We start from the raw sequence: 19,131 nt of genomic DNA on the forward strand, positions 1-19,131 counted from the left end.
AGGCACCAGGATGATATATTCTTTCTCCTCGGTAGTATTTCCCTCCTAAGCTCCAGCACCCTGTACTGTTTAGCTGCTGTTCTAAAGCTCCTCTTACACCTCCTGTGGCTGCTGCAGCCCTTGCCACAGCGGGGAACAGGAAATTCCAGGGAATTGCCCCATCATGGCGACAGTGTGCCAGAAGAGGCTGACGTACTGTCACTGTCACCAAAAGACGGGGAGGCTCTGTGCAAGAAGCATGCTTTTCACCCTGAAATCCCATCAGCAAGTCTAAAAAAAATTTAAAAAATCATTATTTTCTGCTTTCTGGTTTTGTTTGGACACTTTGCATTTGAACACTTTTCTAAGGAAGGGCTCGGAGATCTAGGGTGTCTTCTAGGCTGTGTGAGAGATTCCCAGGGAATCCAGCCCACCTCTCTGTGATTCAGTTTCTCTGCCAGTAAAACAGGGGTAGTGATCCTTACACTGCCTCCTCCCCCTGAAACACAGCTCTATACACTGAAATTCAAAAACGTTTTTGGAACAGGAATAATATTGTATATGTGCACATGCATCAAGTTATGACTGTAATCAAGACAATAGTGAAATATTTCTATTACAGAATTCCAACCTAAATGTGTAAAGTTCAGCCTTTTTCTCTTTCATTATAAATGTGATTTCACTCTGAACTCAGATCAGTTGAGTTCCACTGTACCCACGAACACCTTTAATCTGCACGTGGAGCTCGATATGGATGCAGTATGGAGAATGCTAATCTGGTTTGAACAAATGCTAATGAACAGTACAGAAAGGCAATTTCAAACTTGAAGCAAAACATTTGTTTCTGACAAGGAAACATTTGAAACCACTAGGCATGTAGTCACGTTTTTACCTTCTGCTGAGCAGAAATCTTAAGTTTTCCAATTACTTCCTACCTATAATTACAGCTCCCTGGCTACAGCAAAAAAATATTTTATAGCACAAATTGCTATTAGGAAGGGAGTCCGAACTACATAGCGGGCACTCTCCTATTCAGAGACTAAACTCAAGCCATTGTGTCCATGCAACAAGCAGCAATTAGGACCCACAAAAACCAATTACAAACCCAGATCTGCTGGGAGGCAGCACAGGGCCTGTGTGACTGGCACACAGAACAAACCACGTCAAATTTAACCCTTGCCTGCTCCATCAACAGAAAAACAGGTATTTTAAAAGTGTTAAGCGTCAGAATTTTGTTAAAAAATACACACAAAGTGCTGTACAAATGTGAGTCGTTGCTATATGCATAATTTTCTTTTTTTTAATAATAATATGCTTTTGTAATATTTGAGATTAGTTAGGATTTTTTTGCCGGTCTCTGGATTTGAATGGATGGGGGGTGCTCCATGACCAGGAGCTTCTGTTGGGGCTTTGCTCCAGTCCGTGGAGAGCTTAGCCCCCAGGTCTGATGCCCTTCAGAAGGTTAATGTAGCTGTTGATATTTCTCTTTCAGTTTAGAAAAAGCATTGAATTATTTTGTTTAACAGCAAAAAGACTGACGTGTGTTTTTCTCTACAGTAAACACTACTGTGGATCTAAGCCCGTGACCACAGTCAAATCTACAGTGTCAGGACCATTTCAAATGCTACGCATATGCTGCAGCCACTTGGCTGATTGATGAATGAGCGTTAAGTATTCATCATTTCATTTACACGTAGTCAAACAGAGCAAGCCCATGGCGATTTTACCGTGAGTCCTGTGGGATCAGGAGAAGCCGCCACGAGCCTGGTGCCCTGCTGCCAGCCCCTCCTGCGCTGCCCTCCCCGCAGCACACACCATCACAGGCGCCCCGGGTCCTCACCCAGAAAAGACCATTCCCACCTCTGCGCTCTCCCGATGGCTCCCAAGGCAGGAGCCTCCCTGACGGGGTCACCAATCCAAACCTGCAGCCCGGCTCCCAGCCTCCCTGTGCCGGATGGCTGCCCGGAGCTGCGGCCGGGGGCTTCTCTGCTGGCTGGAGGGCAAAGCAGTCTGCAGCGAGGCGCGAGCCTTCCCTTACCCATGACGTGTACTCTTTCATTTGGTGCTGGTTGCTGTGGGAACCGCTGGCATGGCCCCTCCAGAAGCAGTCCTGACAGAGCTGGTAATTGTGACACTGCTGGCAGCGGTAGCGAAAACCCATCATGCTTTCGCTGTGGCAGTAGGAACATTCGACGGGGTGGAAGACTGCGCAGGAGAGAGAAACACTGAGCCATAAAGCAAAGCAGAGAAACCCCCAGCAAAAGTTCACGGACAAAGCCCTGAACTGAAGGGTGAATCCCTTCTTTGTTTCTAGCAATCTGCAGCGTTGGATGCTGCCTGCAGCTCTGACCCGTGAAAACTCGAGTAGCCGCCCAGCAACCTGTGCTGAGCCACGGGCAATGCTTCCTACACTGGGCACCAAATTCTTATCGCTTCTGAGCTGACGCCTGCACCTCCTGCTCGCAGCAGCGAAAAACGTGTTCAGCGTCTAACAGAATACATGATAGAGAAAATTCGTACATGGTAAAACCCACTGCACCCTTCAGCTGCGTTACTGGGGGAAGCTGAATGTTTTGCTGTGCTGTGAGGAGCTAACGCGATGCACCTCAGAGGAAAAGTCAAACTCGGCTGTCTGATTACTGAAAGCACAAAAATGTACTTAGGCATGTCGTTGTCTCTTAATTACTGCTGTCGCATCTGTACAACTGGTGTTATTTAGATACCTACATGCGCAGTTGAACACTCAGCTTTGGATGCCCAGATTTGGAAAGCTGGCCATTGAAGGAACCCGTGTGGATCTGTTCTCTGTCCCACTCAGAAGCAGACAGTAACGAGGATTCAAGTCACTGGGCATGCTAAGGCACCAATCATGACAGTTGGAAGCCCCTTCCCAGCAATGCTGCTATTTCTGTTCCTCTCTCCTCACTACAGCATGTACCCAATTTACCATGGGGTACTGTACGTCTCCTTGTTCCCAGACACCTTCTGCTCTTCTCTTGTAAGGTTCAGTCTGGGAGGATTTGGATCAGTGCTGAGTATGTGTCAAGGTTTTAATTCCTTGCCAGAATTTCCCAGCAGGAAGGGTTCGTGCTCTAGGCTGGGAAGCTGCTGAGGGACAGGGACGGATGACAAGAGCTTGAGGAAGGTGGGGTAAATAGGTGGCTCCGTAACCAAGAAGGACTTAGGAACATCGCCTTACCCACCTTGGTGCCTTTCAGTGGAAGTGGCATTTATTTAGTATAACAACACGTACAACTTCCTCCTTCTCCTTATATCACCAAAAATGGCTACACACCTTCCCTTCCACCAGCCCCATTTTCTTGTTGGAAATATGGTATAAATACTTTTATTGCCCACAGGATGAGTATATACAATCTTTTCTTCTTCCTGTGCCCCCCTGCCTGCCCCATTCTTTTTCCCTGCAATGTCTCAAAGCTTCAGTTATGCTGGAGGTAAACCTTCAAGGGAGCAACAACACAGCAATATTCAACAAGCCCCTTACACAACAACCTCTGAGGCAAAATACTGGGCTGGAAAATTGTTTAAAAAAATCTATTTATCTTGCTAAATTAGTATTTTAAAATTTTAGTATAAACTCCCTCCCTTGAAGATTTTTCAATCTTCCTTATTCTAGATTTAAATTGTTGGAATAATGACTGTCAGCATCATTGCCTCCTGATGATCATGAGCAAGAAATGCCACATCAGGAACAAGTACACCCAGATAAACAAGACAGTAAATAGTCTTTTATTGTCTCATGTTTTTTTTCTATTTAATATTGGCAGTGCTGGTCCTTCTGGACAGCAGAAGCCGGCTGCACTGAAGCCAGGGAACTCCTCCAGAACTACATGAGGGACTGTACCGCGTTTGTGGGCTGCAGTTTGGTGGTGCACAGAGTGAGATGAGATGCACAAGCTTTCTAGCTCTGCCCCTGCACTTTCAGTGTGGCAGCACCTTCTACAGAAACATATGTATATGACGGGTTTGGCTGGAGGACTACATCTGTGAGTCTGTGAACTGTTCCCCAGGTGCTCAAGAAGTTGGAAGGCTGAGTAAGACGTTACTGTCCAAGGACATGCAACATGCACTGTGCAGTAATCAACTGAGTTGATCTTCATTGTCCCTTCCTGTCTTAAAATCTGTGATCTACTCATTTTGAGGAAAGACAACCCTTGAGGACAAAGAGGCGTCTCACGGTTAAATTGTCATCTTCCCCACAAGCAAAGGATAAGGATGAATCTGGAACCTCCTTTTCAGAGTTTATTGTCTGGCAGCATAGGCTTAGGAGGAGATCCTTCATAAGGACCTTTTGGCTGGTATTTTGCGCTGCACCGGACATCTCCTGCCAAGAATACTGCATGATCGGAAACTGCCGAGCTGTTCCTTCTGAGCTGCCATATGTCATAGCTGATAAAAGTTGCGGCCTTGATAGTTTACCAGATATAAGTGTGTGAATGGATCGAGTCTTGTCGCTCTTTGCTTATCCAGAGCACATGAGGAGAGGACATGATCAGGATAATTTCCTGAATACAGCAAAAATTAAGCCATGTTCCTGGTTGAATGACCAACAGGGTTCTTTAAATATTTTACCAGTGACTGTAAAAATAGCACATATAGTCAATGAACCCAGTACAGTAGCTCCTACAAACCATCTACAGAGTGAGAAAAATCATCACACAAAAGTTTACTCTTGTAACTGTTTTTTGGCAGCAGCTCTTACTTACCATTTTCAACATTCGCCAGTCGATGCAGAAGTGGTAACCACACTAGACACTGTGGCGGGGGATCAGACATGAGAGTATCCAAGAAAGTGTTTAATGTGACTTTTTTCTGCTCAAACAAGCAAAAAACATGCACAAAGAATCAGCAATTAGATATATCCAAATGATTTTATCTTGTCCCTACAGAAACACTTGGGAACAAGTTTCAGACACTGTTTACTTGTAGCCCTGGTTAACTAAAAAAACCCAAGTGATAGTAGCAGAGATTTTCTAGACTACTTTTAGTAGTTACAATGCACAGTACTCATGACTAGCAGTCCTTTTCACAAGGCTGGGTTGGAGACACCTAGCTCCCATTCACTTCAAGACTCTCCTCTAAAGCCACTGCCTGCAGATGCTTTGTGAATAAGGTTGGCATTCAACTCTTCCTGTTCTCGTGTGTTTTGAGCACCCCGTAACGAGTACAAGCGCATGTAGGGCATCACTTTGTATTACCAATTTTCACATGAAAAGCCACTGCAGAAAATGACTGATGGCACTCCCAACAAAGAAAATGAAAGAAAATAATGACAAGGGAGTATAATTTCAAAACAAATATAGGGTAAGGACAGACCATCACAGGCAGTTGTGTAACTGTAATTTAAGACACTATGCTTGTCTGTTGAGTGATTGCAACTAGTTACGGGTGAGCTCCGACTGTGGGATGTTGTATTTGCATACACTCAGGGATTGCAACTGTTCCTAAACTCTCCACACCTGTAAGCGCTTGAAGGCCTATGCCCCTTCATCTTTTAAAGAGATTTAAACTCTAAAAATATCCCTGTTGATTTAAAAAATGTAACCTAGGGCCTTAAGTTTCTTAGGCATCTGGAAAAAGTCAGCACAAATCTTAGTTAATTTGTTTTTTTCAGACCTAGAGGTGATTTTTCAGCCTGAGATATCTCCACCATAAATACTTGCTCTTTCCTACCTAATATACTGGCTACATAAGTGTGTACTAAAGTACACAGCTATGGGGTGGTCAAGGACAGAGAGTCCTTAAGAAATCAGCAACTGATCCTTCCTTTAAAATAAAATTAAGATGCAAAAATATCGAGCCCTGTTGAGAATGTGTGCAGATATAATTTATAGACATACATATTTAAGTAGCATCCCCATATCCAAAGGGATTGCTAAATTTTCATATCTGATTGCATACGCTACTGCTTTAACTTGCTAAAGAACTGTGGTTAGCCCATGAGGAAGCAAAACAGCAGCTATGCAATGACATGTATCATCTCCATGTGTTGTGGAGTGCTTTTAAGAGCTGAGATTTCCAGATAGAGTGTCTGTGCTGCATTTATATACAATTGCCACCAGATGTAAAGAAAATCATTATTTCTCTAATACACTAAGTGATCAGTAGACAACATCTCACTCTGTAACAGTCTTAGGGCTGAAATATTGCCAGATATTGGGAAAAATATAAAGGTATTTGTCCCTAAAAGAAGAGAAAATACATCAGGCTAGCTGTGAAAATGGTCTTATTCTTACAGAAACAGCCACAATATGAGCTTTAAATCTCATTGAAATACTACCTTTACCCAAAATACCTGCAGTATGAATGCCCAAACAAACAGCTACCACCTCCTTGTTGTATGAATGATCTTCCCACCCATGGAGAGTGGATAACCACTTCCCAAATAGGCATCCTACACTATAAGCATCAGCTCACAGGAAAGGATCTTTCCCCTGGAGATCTGCTGTGGATGTTTGGCATGGCTTCACTGACCAACGCCACCAGCAAATGTCTGTGCTGTCTGCAGCAGAACTGAGAACAGGAGGAGAAAAAGCAGAACAAAGTCTAGGAAAAGAAGGGTCCTCCAGTGCCCCATACTGCAGATCTGAGTAGCCTTAAGTCTTCCCTCTGCTCTTGAAGGCAGATAAGTTGGCGGCAAACACACAACTAGTCTAAACAAGCAAATAGATGGGGAGACAATAACAGCTCTTCCACAATGGAATAGGCTTTTGAATGCAGCTATAATTTAAAACCTGATTTGCACCAAATAAAGCAACTTAGCTTCACTGACAGCTTTATGGCTGAACTCCTCTCGTGGTCACTGATTTTATGCATTCGAGAGAGCAGTGTCCCTTAAATGGACACTAGCAGAGCAATTTCCATACATTTTAAAAGGCATATTTTCCTCCTGCAGTTTTTTTTTTTTCAGCTGCTGGGAAAGTTGAAACTGAAAGCTGTTTTCTAAATATATGCTACGTGCAGATGGAGTCTAGGTTTGTGGAATAACACTTAGCCAAGTGCTAAGAAAATGAAGTTAGTGTCTATCTTTTAGTTTGGGATAAGAAAAAGAGAAATAAAAAGTGTTTTTTATAATAATAACAACATTTTTAAATACAATTACAGTGTAACATCACATTACCTCTGAGGGAAAGTGGTGGTGATAAAACTCCTTTTTGAGCCACAGGTTTGTATTCCGAAACATTAAGTTACTTAGTCTGGCATTTCTGTTCCATAAATTTGCTGATGAGGAAGCACTGTTGCTTCTGTTTTGAACAGCCATTCAATCTAGCAGTGGTTCACAGATGGAGGAAACTACATGGTTTGATCAAGTAAGCCAGTACAATGGGGAATAATAAAATAGGCAAAATCCTTTCAGTTGCAAACTGAAATGGATTTGACACTGTGAGCAGAACGTTATTGCCAGATTTTTTTCTTTCCCTGAAACTGTGGAATCTATGTATCAGGGGGCTGAAAGGCTCCTGGTAAGCAAAAGTGATCCATACTGAGAACAAGAAGAGAGAGTGCCAAACTTATCGCAAGGTATAAACTTTTGATAACACTAAGTGCAATATCAGAGAGTGAAAAAAAGACCTATGGTGTGACTAAGACTGGGTATCATTTATCACAGTCTCATGGGGATACGTTGTTTTGAGTCTCACTTCAAAACTCTGGTTCATCCCTACTGAAGATCTAATGAGAATTACATAAAGTGAATTTAGATGAAATATTGGACTAGATTTACAAGAACACTTAGTTGCCCATGGATGCAAACCAGCAGCTTTCTAAATATGCTGTGTGCCTACATCAGTCAGAGACCTAACTCTTGTTAGCTTTAAGTGGAGACTGTGAACTAAACCATCTAACACCTGTTTGGAGACTTCGTTTCTTAAGGTACCCTAGTACATCTGGTCCACTCATTTGGGTGCAATGTCAATCAAAGTGCCATTTCTGACGGCTGCTTAGATAGAAAATGAGGCCTGAATGACATTTTTTCAAGAAAAGAAACTGCTTTTTTAATCTTTAATAATACCACGTCCAACATGCAAAGCTTGAACGCCCTGTTGCCATGCAAGAGCACTCTTTTATTATTTTAATACAAAACTACCAAAAGTCACTTCACTGTGTAAACTCTTCAACATAAGATGAAGTGCTGTCTTAAGTCTCCCTCTGTGAAACAAGATGAGTTTCACATATGCAAGCACTATCATTTAAAATTATTTGGGAGATGATTCAATAAATGAATTTCAACAATGCCTTTCAGTTGACTGGAGTGCCTATTGATTAGTGATGAAACTGAGGGAAAACAAAAAATAAGACTCTATTTTGCACGAAAATGACACTATTTCTGCTCTATTCAACTTATTTGTTCAACAGCATTCAGTTAGCAAATGGAAGGATAAAGACAAGGAAAATACCGCTTTATTTCTAACATTTTCCCAGTTTCAGATTCTTCCCTTAATTTATATTTATGGAATTATACGGTGTGATGTGTGGCAAGAGCCAAAGGAATTCTCTCTTTCTCTGTTGGAGAAATGAACAACCAGGCCCAATTATGGGATCTTTTGAAGTGATAGATATTAGCTGCAGCCAACATACTGTATTCAGTGCACCTACAGAGTCTGGCAAGTTGTGGAAAAATCTCATATTTTCCTCAGGATAAATTCATTGCTTTCCTGAACCTATCTCATTGATGTTATCTGTAAGAGAGTAGAGATTTTCTAATACCTACTGACTCCCATTTTCAGTAAAGGTTTAAGACAATTTTCTACTCATTTGTAAACTTCTTGTGTGTGTACGCCATCACTTGAAAAACACGTAGTTAGATTTTTTTGGTGGAATTGAGCTTTGTGTGGAGAAGTAAAGTTTCACGTCTCTCCCGTGTTGTAGCAACAACAACAAACCACAGCAGAGGACTGCATGTCTTGGGTATTTATATCACCTAAATGTATCTAACTTAGGTGCTTCAGTTAGGAAGTTAGTCTCCTCAGGCTCCCTAATTTAGGAACATGTAGGGTAAGATCCTGCTCTGAATCACTTTTTGACTAAGCCTCTCTCTCCTCCATGGTTATATGGGGAACCTATAGAGACTAGCTTCCTATTGAAGGCACCAAACCTACATGCCAGAAATTAGGAAAGCGGACCTCCCCTCCACTCAGCCATGCGTTTCCTGAGCAAATATGCACATATGTGTAAGAAAGGAAGAAAGTCTCAGCCTGCTCAGAGATGTGATTGGGATCCCGTGCCTAGGATGCTCACTGTTCATTTACCTGTTGTGAGAAACAGGATTTTGCCGATTGCTCAGTATAACCAAATGAAGGCCCTTCGAAAACAGCCGTGGGCAGCTTGAGAACCTCTCGTAGGAACATGTCATATCTGCCATAAACCATCACTCCACTGGAGTCAGAAATCATGGAGAAAATATCTGAGGGGGGAAAAGACAAGAAAAGGACACAGCAGCTTCAGTGAGAGCTACAGATTTGCTCTGAATTCAGTACCATCTGATTTGAACCAGAAGTGCTAAACAACACGTTCCACTTACAGAAACCTCCACTGTTACTGCATCTTTAATTATAGCTCCTCTCAACAGAAAACAAAGAGAATCATTTACATATAAAAACTTAGCTGATTTTGATATTAAAATATTCCTACTTTTTTTTGTGTGTGGTCATTTTTTAAAGCAAAGTGTGATGCATGGCATGAGTCAGTAATTCAATCAGATAAGAAGGATCTAATTTAACAAGATACGCAACATCAGCTTTTTGCCTACTGCCAGCTTACCATGTCAAATCTAAATCTTGACAATGAGTTCATTAAGTCAGTTATTATTGTTTTGGACACACAAGGCACTGAAGATCTTTCAAATGCATTACTTTTTGCTCTTCTCCATTTTTTTTTCTCACGTATAAAAATATCACAGTTCTATTATTCCAGAGATGCATGTTTCTCAGTCTTTACTTCTCTCTTTATTTAAAATTATCCTAAGCCTAGCAGAGGATCATAGACTAAGGAAGGAACATTTATCATTTTTCAGGCTGTCATGTCAGCTGCTTCACTTCCAGGAACGTGGAAGGGAAATTCTGACAACAGGACACTTGGACTGCTGGCTGGAAAAATCAGTATCGTACTCCAGCCTTCCACTGGGTGGACCCTGCTCCTACTCTTAAAGCGGCCTAGGGAACAAACGTGTTCAATTTATAATTTATAATTTATAATTAAGTTCAGTCTGTATTTGAGTTTCTACATAGAATTAATATATTAAAAAGTGGCACCAAATCTGGAAGACTAAATTAGCACCTGGGATTTCTACTTGTCTACTCTAATCAACAACAATTTGTAAACTCAGTTTTCTTTGGCTATGGTAGAATGCTCAGAGGGAACGGAAGGTTGACATTAATCTTTTGGTCAAAAAGTCTGGAAAATGGTGTTCTGGACCTGAGCTACAGACATCATGGCACTAAACAGAAAGTCTTTCATTGCAACTACAAGTAAACTATGCCTTGGCTACTGGGGAACTAGGAATAAATCCTGTGAAATGAGAATCTGTTATCCAAATTAGATGGAATTAGTCTGTGCCCTATGGGAAGAAATATAAATAGTGCATAAATATATTGTACTTCTAAGTGTGAAATGAGAGAGATGTTATTAAAAAAGTGTCTGAAGAAATTGCTAAGTGATGCTTCATGATGATGAACATTTGAGGCACCTACCTGTACTCTGAATTCAATCATCCCAAAGGAAAAAAAAATAAATCCACCGATCAGAACCTTGATAAATGCATTTTGGCTTAAAAAAAATGAAGTCTGGTGTGAAGTTCAGTCAAACATTTAGTGGGATTTACTTGCAGATACATATAGTGCAAATCACAAACCCAGCCATGAAACTGTAATTTATCCTAATTCCCTCTTTTCCTACCCGTACAACAATGATTAACAAGTAAAAAATGTCACCCAAAAGACGTACATCTTAATTTGTCCATGATCTTTCCTCCACAAAGAGTTGCCAAGGCCATTTTGACAGCAAAAACGGAAATTTTACCATGTCCTTCCCTGTTCAAAAGTAGAAAGTAGACATATTTTATAATATGGACCACTTTCCATTTCCAAAATGTATATCATTGACACGACATATTGTAATGCACACTATATGTGGATTCACATACAAAGCAATATGACCTTTAAAATCAAAGTTTGTTTTGTGGGAATGCACATCAGTACATCGTTCTGTAAAGATCTCGGAACAGATTTATTATGTATATGAAGCTCAGTATTAAACTGTTTATCTCATTATACACGAAGGTGATGATTATAACTCCTATTTGTGCTACAGTAGGACTGGAAGGCACCTGTCACACTGATGGCCTCCCTATCCTAAGTGCACTGTGTATCTTCTGTCCCTAGAAGGTTGCAAATAAGTGCAAAAATCAACACTGGGAGCAAAGGTGAAAAAGCAGAAAGGGCTCACGTGATTGCACAAGCTGCATATTGTACCTGTTGGTAAGTCCTGACAATTGCCTTTTAAATGATACACTGGACCCCCATGAACCTTTAAGAAGGACTTTGCTGAAAAATGGGGAATAAAACTGCATCCAGAATGAACAAAGGACATTTGTTGCGATATGTAGAAGAGTCTTGTCCCTGTTCAAGTTGAGGCTGTGCCTGGTTCTCTATTTTCAATTTAAAATGCATAATGCCTTTAAATCCCAAATGCACACAGGAGTATGCCTTGGGGCAAAAAGATGTAGGTTTTTTCTGTAAGCGCAGTCACTTTCAGGTAAAAAGAAAAGATTTGTTTTTTTCTTCCTGGAAGGATCAGACCATATATCACACTCTTAGGGATGCTGCGTTCACCTTTAGCACCTTGCCAAATCTTCAGCTGTCTTGAAGCATGCAATGGCTTAACTTCATTGCTTCTCTTGCTATCCTCATCCTCCCTCCCAGTCCTGACGGTCCCCAGTAATTACCTGCCATTATACAAACCTTGCTATATTCAAGATGCATGAGTAATACACGACTCCACACACTGCGAGGCACTCCTAAAAGACCCATCCCCACCCAGTTTAGGTGAAACTAAGTCCAGAGTGTTGACAGGAACGGCAGAACAAAAATGCTGCAATGTTCAGTCCCTTTCTAAAGATGAGAATGAACTCTTAAGTTCATCTGCTTTTTAATGTTCATCTTTTTGGCATCCAAATGTTGGAACATGTGGGTTTTCGTGGAATTTTTAGTCTTACTATAAGGCAGGTAGAATCCACAGTTGCACTGGAACAATTTTTATTTGTCATCCAAACTCCTTAGCATTACTTAATAGCTTCCTATATGTCTGTTTAATGACATCAGTGAGAACACATTGTCATCATGCTTTAAAAAAGAGACAATGCCAGCCAATATTTGTGAGCTTTACAAAATGGCACCCGTCTCCTTCTAAATTCTACTGATAGGGCTAATGCTGGGACCAGATAATAAAGTTTTGTGTAATTTTTTGGAAGTGGAGGTTCTGTGACCTTCAGTCTTTACTCTGTCAGGGAATAGTATGTTTATAAGGGATTTCCTGTTAAAATACGTATAATTATGTCTTACATAAGATAGCCTAACTGCAGCGGCAATAGGAATATACAGAAATTTAGCTCTCCCTATCAATATTTATGAAATTACTCTGTTGATTGTCACTCATAATTCTAATGAAGAAAATTGTGTCTGATCAGAACTAAAAGATAAACTGATTCTGGAAGGACACAGAGCTCGTGACTGTGTTTCTCTCTAGTATGTATACATATGTACATACATATATATATACACACATACATGAATGGTATACTCACATGCTACATGCTTCACTGCTATGTTCATGAAGTCATTCAGACTTTAGAAAATGAGTCAGTTCCCTAAGCTCGGCTAGCTAATAATTTTTACAGTTTGGTGAACTGGATTTAGTTCTAGCTCAGTGTAAGCCATGATTCTAAGTATTAATTCTAAATATTCTTTACACGCATTTAAATTCTGCTTTTTGTCAGAAAATCAACCAGAGATGTAGACAAAAAGAATTAAATTCACTACTTCAGTATTTAAGAAATAAACCTTTACTGTGTTAACACTGGCTTTTGTGCGCATTTTCTTTTCCATTGCATTGTCTTCTTTTTGACTGGCTTTATAAGATTAAAATTACACTATAGGAATTTCAGAACATCATCCAGTCTTCTCTATTTCCATCCTTGGTTGGCTGGATTCTACTTTGTTTAAACCAGGACCTAGCACTGCTGCAGCTATGGCTTAGAATTTGGCCATTTTGTGCATGCTACCCTTTAGACTTTTGGGGATTTTCCTGCACTGTTTAAAGAGTTGTTATACTTAAGGAAAATAAATGCTAAGTGGAAATAATGGCACTATTAAGAAGCAGTGGAAGAACTAGAGGAAAAACTAACGCCCATGTGGAAGTGCTTCAGATTTAGACTACTTTTCCAGCAGGTTTAGTTAAATTTACTAAAAGGATTATATTCTTGAATGGCAGACACATATCAACTCGGCTTTCAGCTTTCCAGCCCAGAGCTTTTCCCATACTCAAATGGTTATGGAACAGAGGAACAGAAAAAGAAAAGATTTCATTTATCTTTTCAATCTCTCTGCTTGAGTTGATTAGTTTTGACACTGTATTTTGTATTGGTCATTTGTATTCATAAAAGCATCACTAGAGCCAGTATAAATTCAATTTGCCCTTCAAATATATACGTGTGTGTGTGTGTGTATGCATACATATACACACATGCATATATAAATGTATTTGACTGATGAACGGACAGGATAATGGGGCCTAAGAACTGCCAATATCACTTGGATCCAGAAGTGCCCCAAGCTATGTCTAAGCACTACAGATGCCCTTGACTGGCAGCACCGGGGCCTCGCAGTGTTGGCTGCGTAAAAGCAAATGCTGAGGCAGTGGCTCACAGCAGCGTGCAGATCTCTATTGAAGTCAGCGCTCCCTGAAAGAAGCTTTAGGCTGGCTAATGCAAAGAGATGATAGAAATTTTACTAGTGGAAATAGGAGAGGACAGAAAATATTTTGATTTTACACAGCACCTCTCTTAATGAGGTTACTTTTCAGATCCCTACAGAAAAGCACCATGAACGATGGCAAAGGCAAACATTGAAGCTGATGTGCACTTAGCAACAACACAGGATGGAGTACTTAGGAAAGGGAATGATGGCCAGGGCTTAAGGTTATCTTCTGCTGGTTGGGGAAAAAAAGGGAAAAAAAAAATACATGCTTTTAGACACCAGAGCAGAGCAAAAGGTTTCCCCTTTAAATGCATGGCTGCAGAGAGAGACAGCCTCTCCCCAGAGCACGGAAGCCCCGCAGACTGCCTGGTAAAATCCATGCACCATACAAGGCCAAGTCCAACTCCAGGGCCTGAATTTGCCTTTTGGGTCAGCAAGGAGAGCGGTACCAAATGGATGACACTGACATTTGTCAGGATCTCTAGCAATACTCATACTGAGACAGCCATACGGTGGGGAAAGCTGTAAAGAAATAACACCACAACCTTAGAAACAGCAAATGTGTCCCATGAAATGGACATTGAGAAAATATGATTCTTCTCATTAACCAGGCATGAAGCGGTACTCCTCCAACACTTTTAAGTTATGTTTTCCAAAAGTAACAAAATTTCTTCAGTTACTTGTAGGCCTCCTACTGCCCACCTTAATCAGGGCAGCCAATCCTGAAATGTCAGAGGCTGTAATTAAAAATTCCCATTCTCACAAACAGGTTTCGGAGAGGAAATTTTATTCAAATCAAGCAAAATTCTTTCATTTAGGAAAGCAAAATGCATAATGACCAAATCTCTGAAATGCATTTTTTTGCTGGACGTCCTTGGTAAAAGCTAGCTGGCCTGAATAACTTTCAATGATTAGCAAAGGCGGAAAAGAAAAGGAATTAAATACTTCACACCTCTGAATAGATGGATGAGCAAGGAGTTATGCTTCCAAAACAGACAATGAACACCTTTATGTATTGAACTCAATATGATTCAAATTTGCATTTGATTAAATGAAGGCATGAATATTTCATCTTTTCTTTGTAGAAGTCAAGCCCTTCCAGCCAGATTGGGTCTGTTCCATAGCCCAGAGCTCACAGCTCCATTTGTGGGACAGGTAAATCAAAGGACAGAAAAAAATCAGCTATAATCCTGTCAGTTAAACTTCACTGCAGGAATAGCTGTATTGCAATACTGAGTCAGTGCTGAAGATGATCTAGCACAGAATACTTTACAGTTCATTTAAAAGGAGTCTTTTTGGGAATGGCTCGATGGAATGAGGCTAACATTCCACCTAGCCGTCTGTGCAGGTTTTGACACCGGCCTGGGATGAATTTTTCAGAGAGGTTTGAACTAGTCATCTTTTTATATAGCACTTGTGTGCCAGCAAAGGAAGTACGCTATTATTTCATGAACCCAGTTAATCGCCTTAGACCTTGAAGCAAAAGCTATTGCCCAATTTTAACATCCAGTTAGAAACATGAATCAGGCATGTTTTTGTCCAGATTTTTTAAGTCTGACCACCTCATTGTGCTCACTGGGTTTGGTCTGTCTGGGTCCTCTACCACATGATGCTGGCTTTCACACACTATCAGCAAATTAATTGGAGCAGCATTTCTGTTTGTGAATTTTGATTTTGTTGACTTGCAGTTTTATAAGGTTGCACTTTGGTTTTGGCTTAGCATGAAGAGCACTGAAGTCAGTGTCATGTGAAATCTTATACACTATAATTTTTTTCCCACTTTTTCCTCCCTTCAGGGTTGAGCAGCAGGGAAATATAATTATTGCTAGGCCTAACAAATCCCCAAGGCCATGAAAAATCATTAAAAAATTGGAATGAAAGTTCAGCACAGGCAGTGGGCAAGCTGGCCCGCATGCCACGGTGTTGCATTGTGGTTCCTCTTAAGTTTTACTAGCCAGGTCCTAGCTCTTGAGAAGACATCTGTATTGCAGGCCTGCCAGAGGGCAGAGAAACCTGCCAGGTTTTGAGTAGGCTATAGACAAAGGAAGAAGCTCTGTTTAAAGCTTGGAGGAACTTCAGCCAAGCGTAGTATACGTGGGGCTAGAACTAAATAAATGAGACAGTGGTAGGCTTATTAGATTTTAAATCACACATGAACTTGTCCCTTGTGGTCCTTTCATATATGTTAAGTGGCAGACTCCATTTCTCCTCTCTCTGTCTTTCTTTGCATTTCACACAGCACATGAGAAACTGCACAACCTTTTCTGGACCTGCCCACAGTACAGCAGGAGCAGCCTTCGCTCTGCGTAGCCACAAACACCAAAACCATCCATGATCACTTAGAACAGCCTTTCCAGTTATACTGAAGAGCTATTTGGTCTTGGTGCACTGTTCTGGTCCTAGAAAGCTGTTCTGGGTTTTTTAGGGTTATTTGGTTTCTTTTGTTGTTGTCTGTATTCATAGAATCAAATGTGATCATCTTCCCTGCTCATGGTAGGGGGGGTGGAACTAGATGGTCTTTAAAGGTCCCTTCCAACCCAAACCATTCTATGATTCTATGATATTAACATTTATTAATAAACATGAAAAATAATTCCTCAGTAGCCACCTAGAAATTTGGGTAGCATTTCTTCAGGCCAACTGTTTCCTTAAAATACAAGGCTAAGAAACAGAGGAGTCAACTCAGATCAAAGATAACAGGATTATTTTGGGGGTGAGTGTTCTGATTTCAGTATGATTCATGCACCTAGTAAAGCCTCCCTCTTCATCAGAGAAGACTGCAGGCAATTTAGTTTAGCTGTCCAGTTTCTATAAATGGGGGAGAATAAGAAAAAGACGTCATCCTGCCTCACAGTTCCACTCCTGTTCCCTCTATATGCAATGCATTGCTTCCCTCTGAGCATGGGACCACAAGAAAAGATCTTGTTCCTCCTTCTACTTGTTGAAGGACCTTTCTGCTGCACTGCAGAGGAAGGGAGGGAAAGGAGCCACATGGGAAGCAGAGACCTCAGCTCTAGTTAGACCCAGCAGCTCTCACGCTGTCCCTCTAGCATGTAGAGCCACCTCCCTCCCTCTGTTTCCCAGAAATGTAAATTTGGACCATCAGTGGTCACTAAACCAACACCTGACCCAAAATTTCAATAATCTGAGCCATACTAAACAGTGGGGCACATTAGATGCTTAACTTACGCTTCTACACCTGTGATAGGTGTCCAGACTCTCATTAAAGAGAAATCTACCTGACACTGATCTCCATGAAGCCTGACCTTTGATATCTCAGATTGCACCTGACCCTCATCCCAGATGTTTGGCGCACTTAAAATGGGGTGACAGGCAGCCATTCCCCGTCTCAGACCCCAGAGCTGGGAGCCTCTTCCTGGGGGTCCTTCGCGTGTCTCTGTCCTTCTAGGAAGTGCATCTTGTGCACCCCGCTCGAGGTAGCATGACAGTCTGAGCTGCTGCTTGGCGAATAGAGTGAGGGTCACAGCCTCCTCAACCCCAGGAGGTCCTTACGGGAGCCCAGAAATAGGTCATGACCCACAGCACATGGGATGTTTTCAGGGAAAGCAAAACCTTGTCCCTTTAAGCACATTCTCTGTTTCCCTACAGGAGAGTAAAATCCTCCTCTCTGCAAGTAGCCTTGACGTCTAGCTGAGACCTCTACCCGTTACAGCGAGCTACAAAACAAGCACGTTATTGCAGGTCTTGCTTCCAAGATCCTGGGTCTTTCCTTGTGTTTACCAGCCGGGAAGCAGTTTGCTTGCGGCATGCACTAATGTATGCGTCCAGCCATTTTCGTTGTCCTTTTAGTGCTCTTGTCACAGCCACAATGGTATAAATTAAAATGCCTGTTCCTTCTTTTACTGCCCTTGAGGGGAGAAAAATATTCCTGAAGGCTATGGTTTCACAACGGATTGTCTTGTATTTTTTTCCCCTTGGAGGGGCCAGAGGAGAGGTTGGGTGCAGCCTTGTCATGTGGAACATCTACTTTTTCTCACTGTTGCCATGGCGACTGAGCTGCCGGCCGGTCTGGCTCCGAAAGGTGCTCGATGGTACCCAGCATCCAGCACCTGGGCTCTCAAGTGAGAGGATGGGTAAGAGGGAGGGGGGAGAGGGGCAGCATATTTATTTTAATGCGTCATGGGCAATGCTTTCAGCTGGCGAATTTTCAAAATGTAAGCCATAAAGAGGCAATAGGTCATCTGCATCTGACAGATTTAACCACTGTTCTCCAATAACTCAGTTTTGAGAACTGCAAATATTGCAGTATAGGTTGATGACTATGGATTCAGAAATGTTAATATGTATACACCGTGTACTCATTAAAGTGAGTGGCTTGCTCTGTCTCAAAGTTGTCCCTTCTGTAATATGGGTCCCATGCAGTAATAAACAACATGAATTTCAGCATCACCACTAGGTTTTTATCCTATTTTTATCATGGTCTCAAAATCATGCTGCACTGGCATGAGCTGGAAAAAAAATTACTTACAGCTGCAAGAACTTGCAGGAAAATGAGCTCTTTCAAAATAATGAGCTATTAACCCATGTCACTGCTGCAGAGGCATTGCAGTGGTGTCAGCCACTGGTGTGTCAATAAATAACAAGGCAAATTAGAAGTGGATGTAAATTTGTTTCTGTAGATAATTCTTCTTTGATATAAACTGGAAGAAGTCTGAGTAACTGGATGAAAACACAGTTGTGCTGAATTTGGCTTGACAGAAAGGAAAGCAGAGGTCCTTAATTTAGGTTCTCTCCCTAGTTAGCACTATTAACATGCTCATTATTTGGGTCAGAATTGAGCTTGTTCAATTGTTTTCCAAAGACATTTCTGGAGCAAGTAAAATCCTTTCACCAGCCGGGAGAGGACGGAAGAAAGGCAGACTTACGGATCAAAGGCTGCTAGCAAGAAGTTGAGCAGCAAGCTGATGGATTGCTCCACGTTGATCTGGTGGGTCGTTGGCATCCGTTTGTTGAGCTGGTAGAAGATAGTTGAAATCACAGCTTCCAGGCGAGCCACGTTCAGTTCGATGTTGGGATCCAGGTTGTTCAGTGCATTTTCCCGCAAGGCTTCTATCACGTTCCAGATGTCCACCAGGTGCACTAGGGAACAGGAGAGGAAGAGTCAGCAGGGACATGCGCTCCCAAAAGCAACTGAGAAAAAAAA

At 41.6% G+C, this 19,131-nt stretch overlaps 1 protein-coding gene across 19 annotated transcripts in view; it reads right to left on the reverse strand.

Moving 5' to 3' along the window:
• The window catches only part of DTNA (dystrobrevin alpha), a 231,605-nt gene that overhangs the window by 53,952 nt on the left and 158,522 nt on the right, over window positions 1-19,131 (reverse strand). For all 19 annotated transcript variants that reach the window (XM_054815374.1, XM_054815372.1, XM_054815388.1 and 16 more), the window contains 5 exons: window positions 18,854-19,067; window positions 10,939-11,024; window positions 9,246-9,400; window positions 4,704-4,809; window positions 2,018-2,184 (listed from right to left, as the gene is read on the reverse strand). In XM_054815374.1, the coding sequence (XP_054671349.1) occupies window positions 2,018-2,184; window positions 4,704-4,809; window positions 9,246-9,400; window positions 10,939-11,024; window positions 18,854-19,067 (728 nt within the window). The remainder of the gene's footprint in view (window positions 1-2,017; window positions 2,185-4,703; window positions 4,810-9,245; window positions 9,401-10,938; window positions 11,025-18,853; window positions 19,068-19,131) is intronic.

The sequence above is a fragment of the Grus americana genome, chromosome 2 (genome assembly GCF_028858705.1).
Source record: "Grus americana isolate bGruAme1 chromosome 2, bGruAme1.mat, whole genome shotgun sequence".
Lineage (NCBI taxonomy): Eukaryota > Metazoa > Chordata > Aves > Gruiformes > Gruidae > Grus > Grus americana.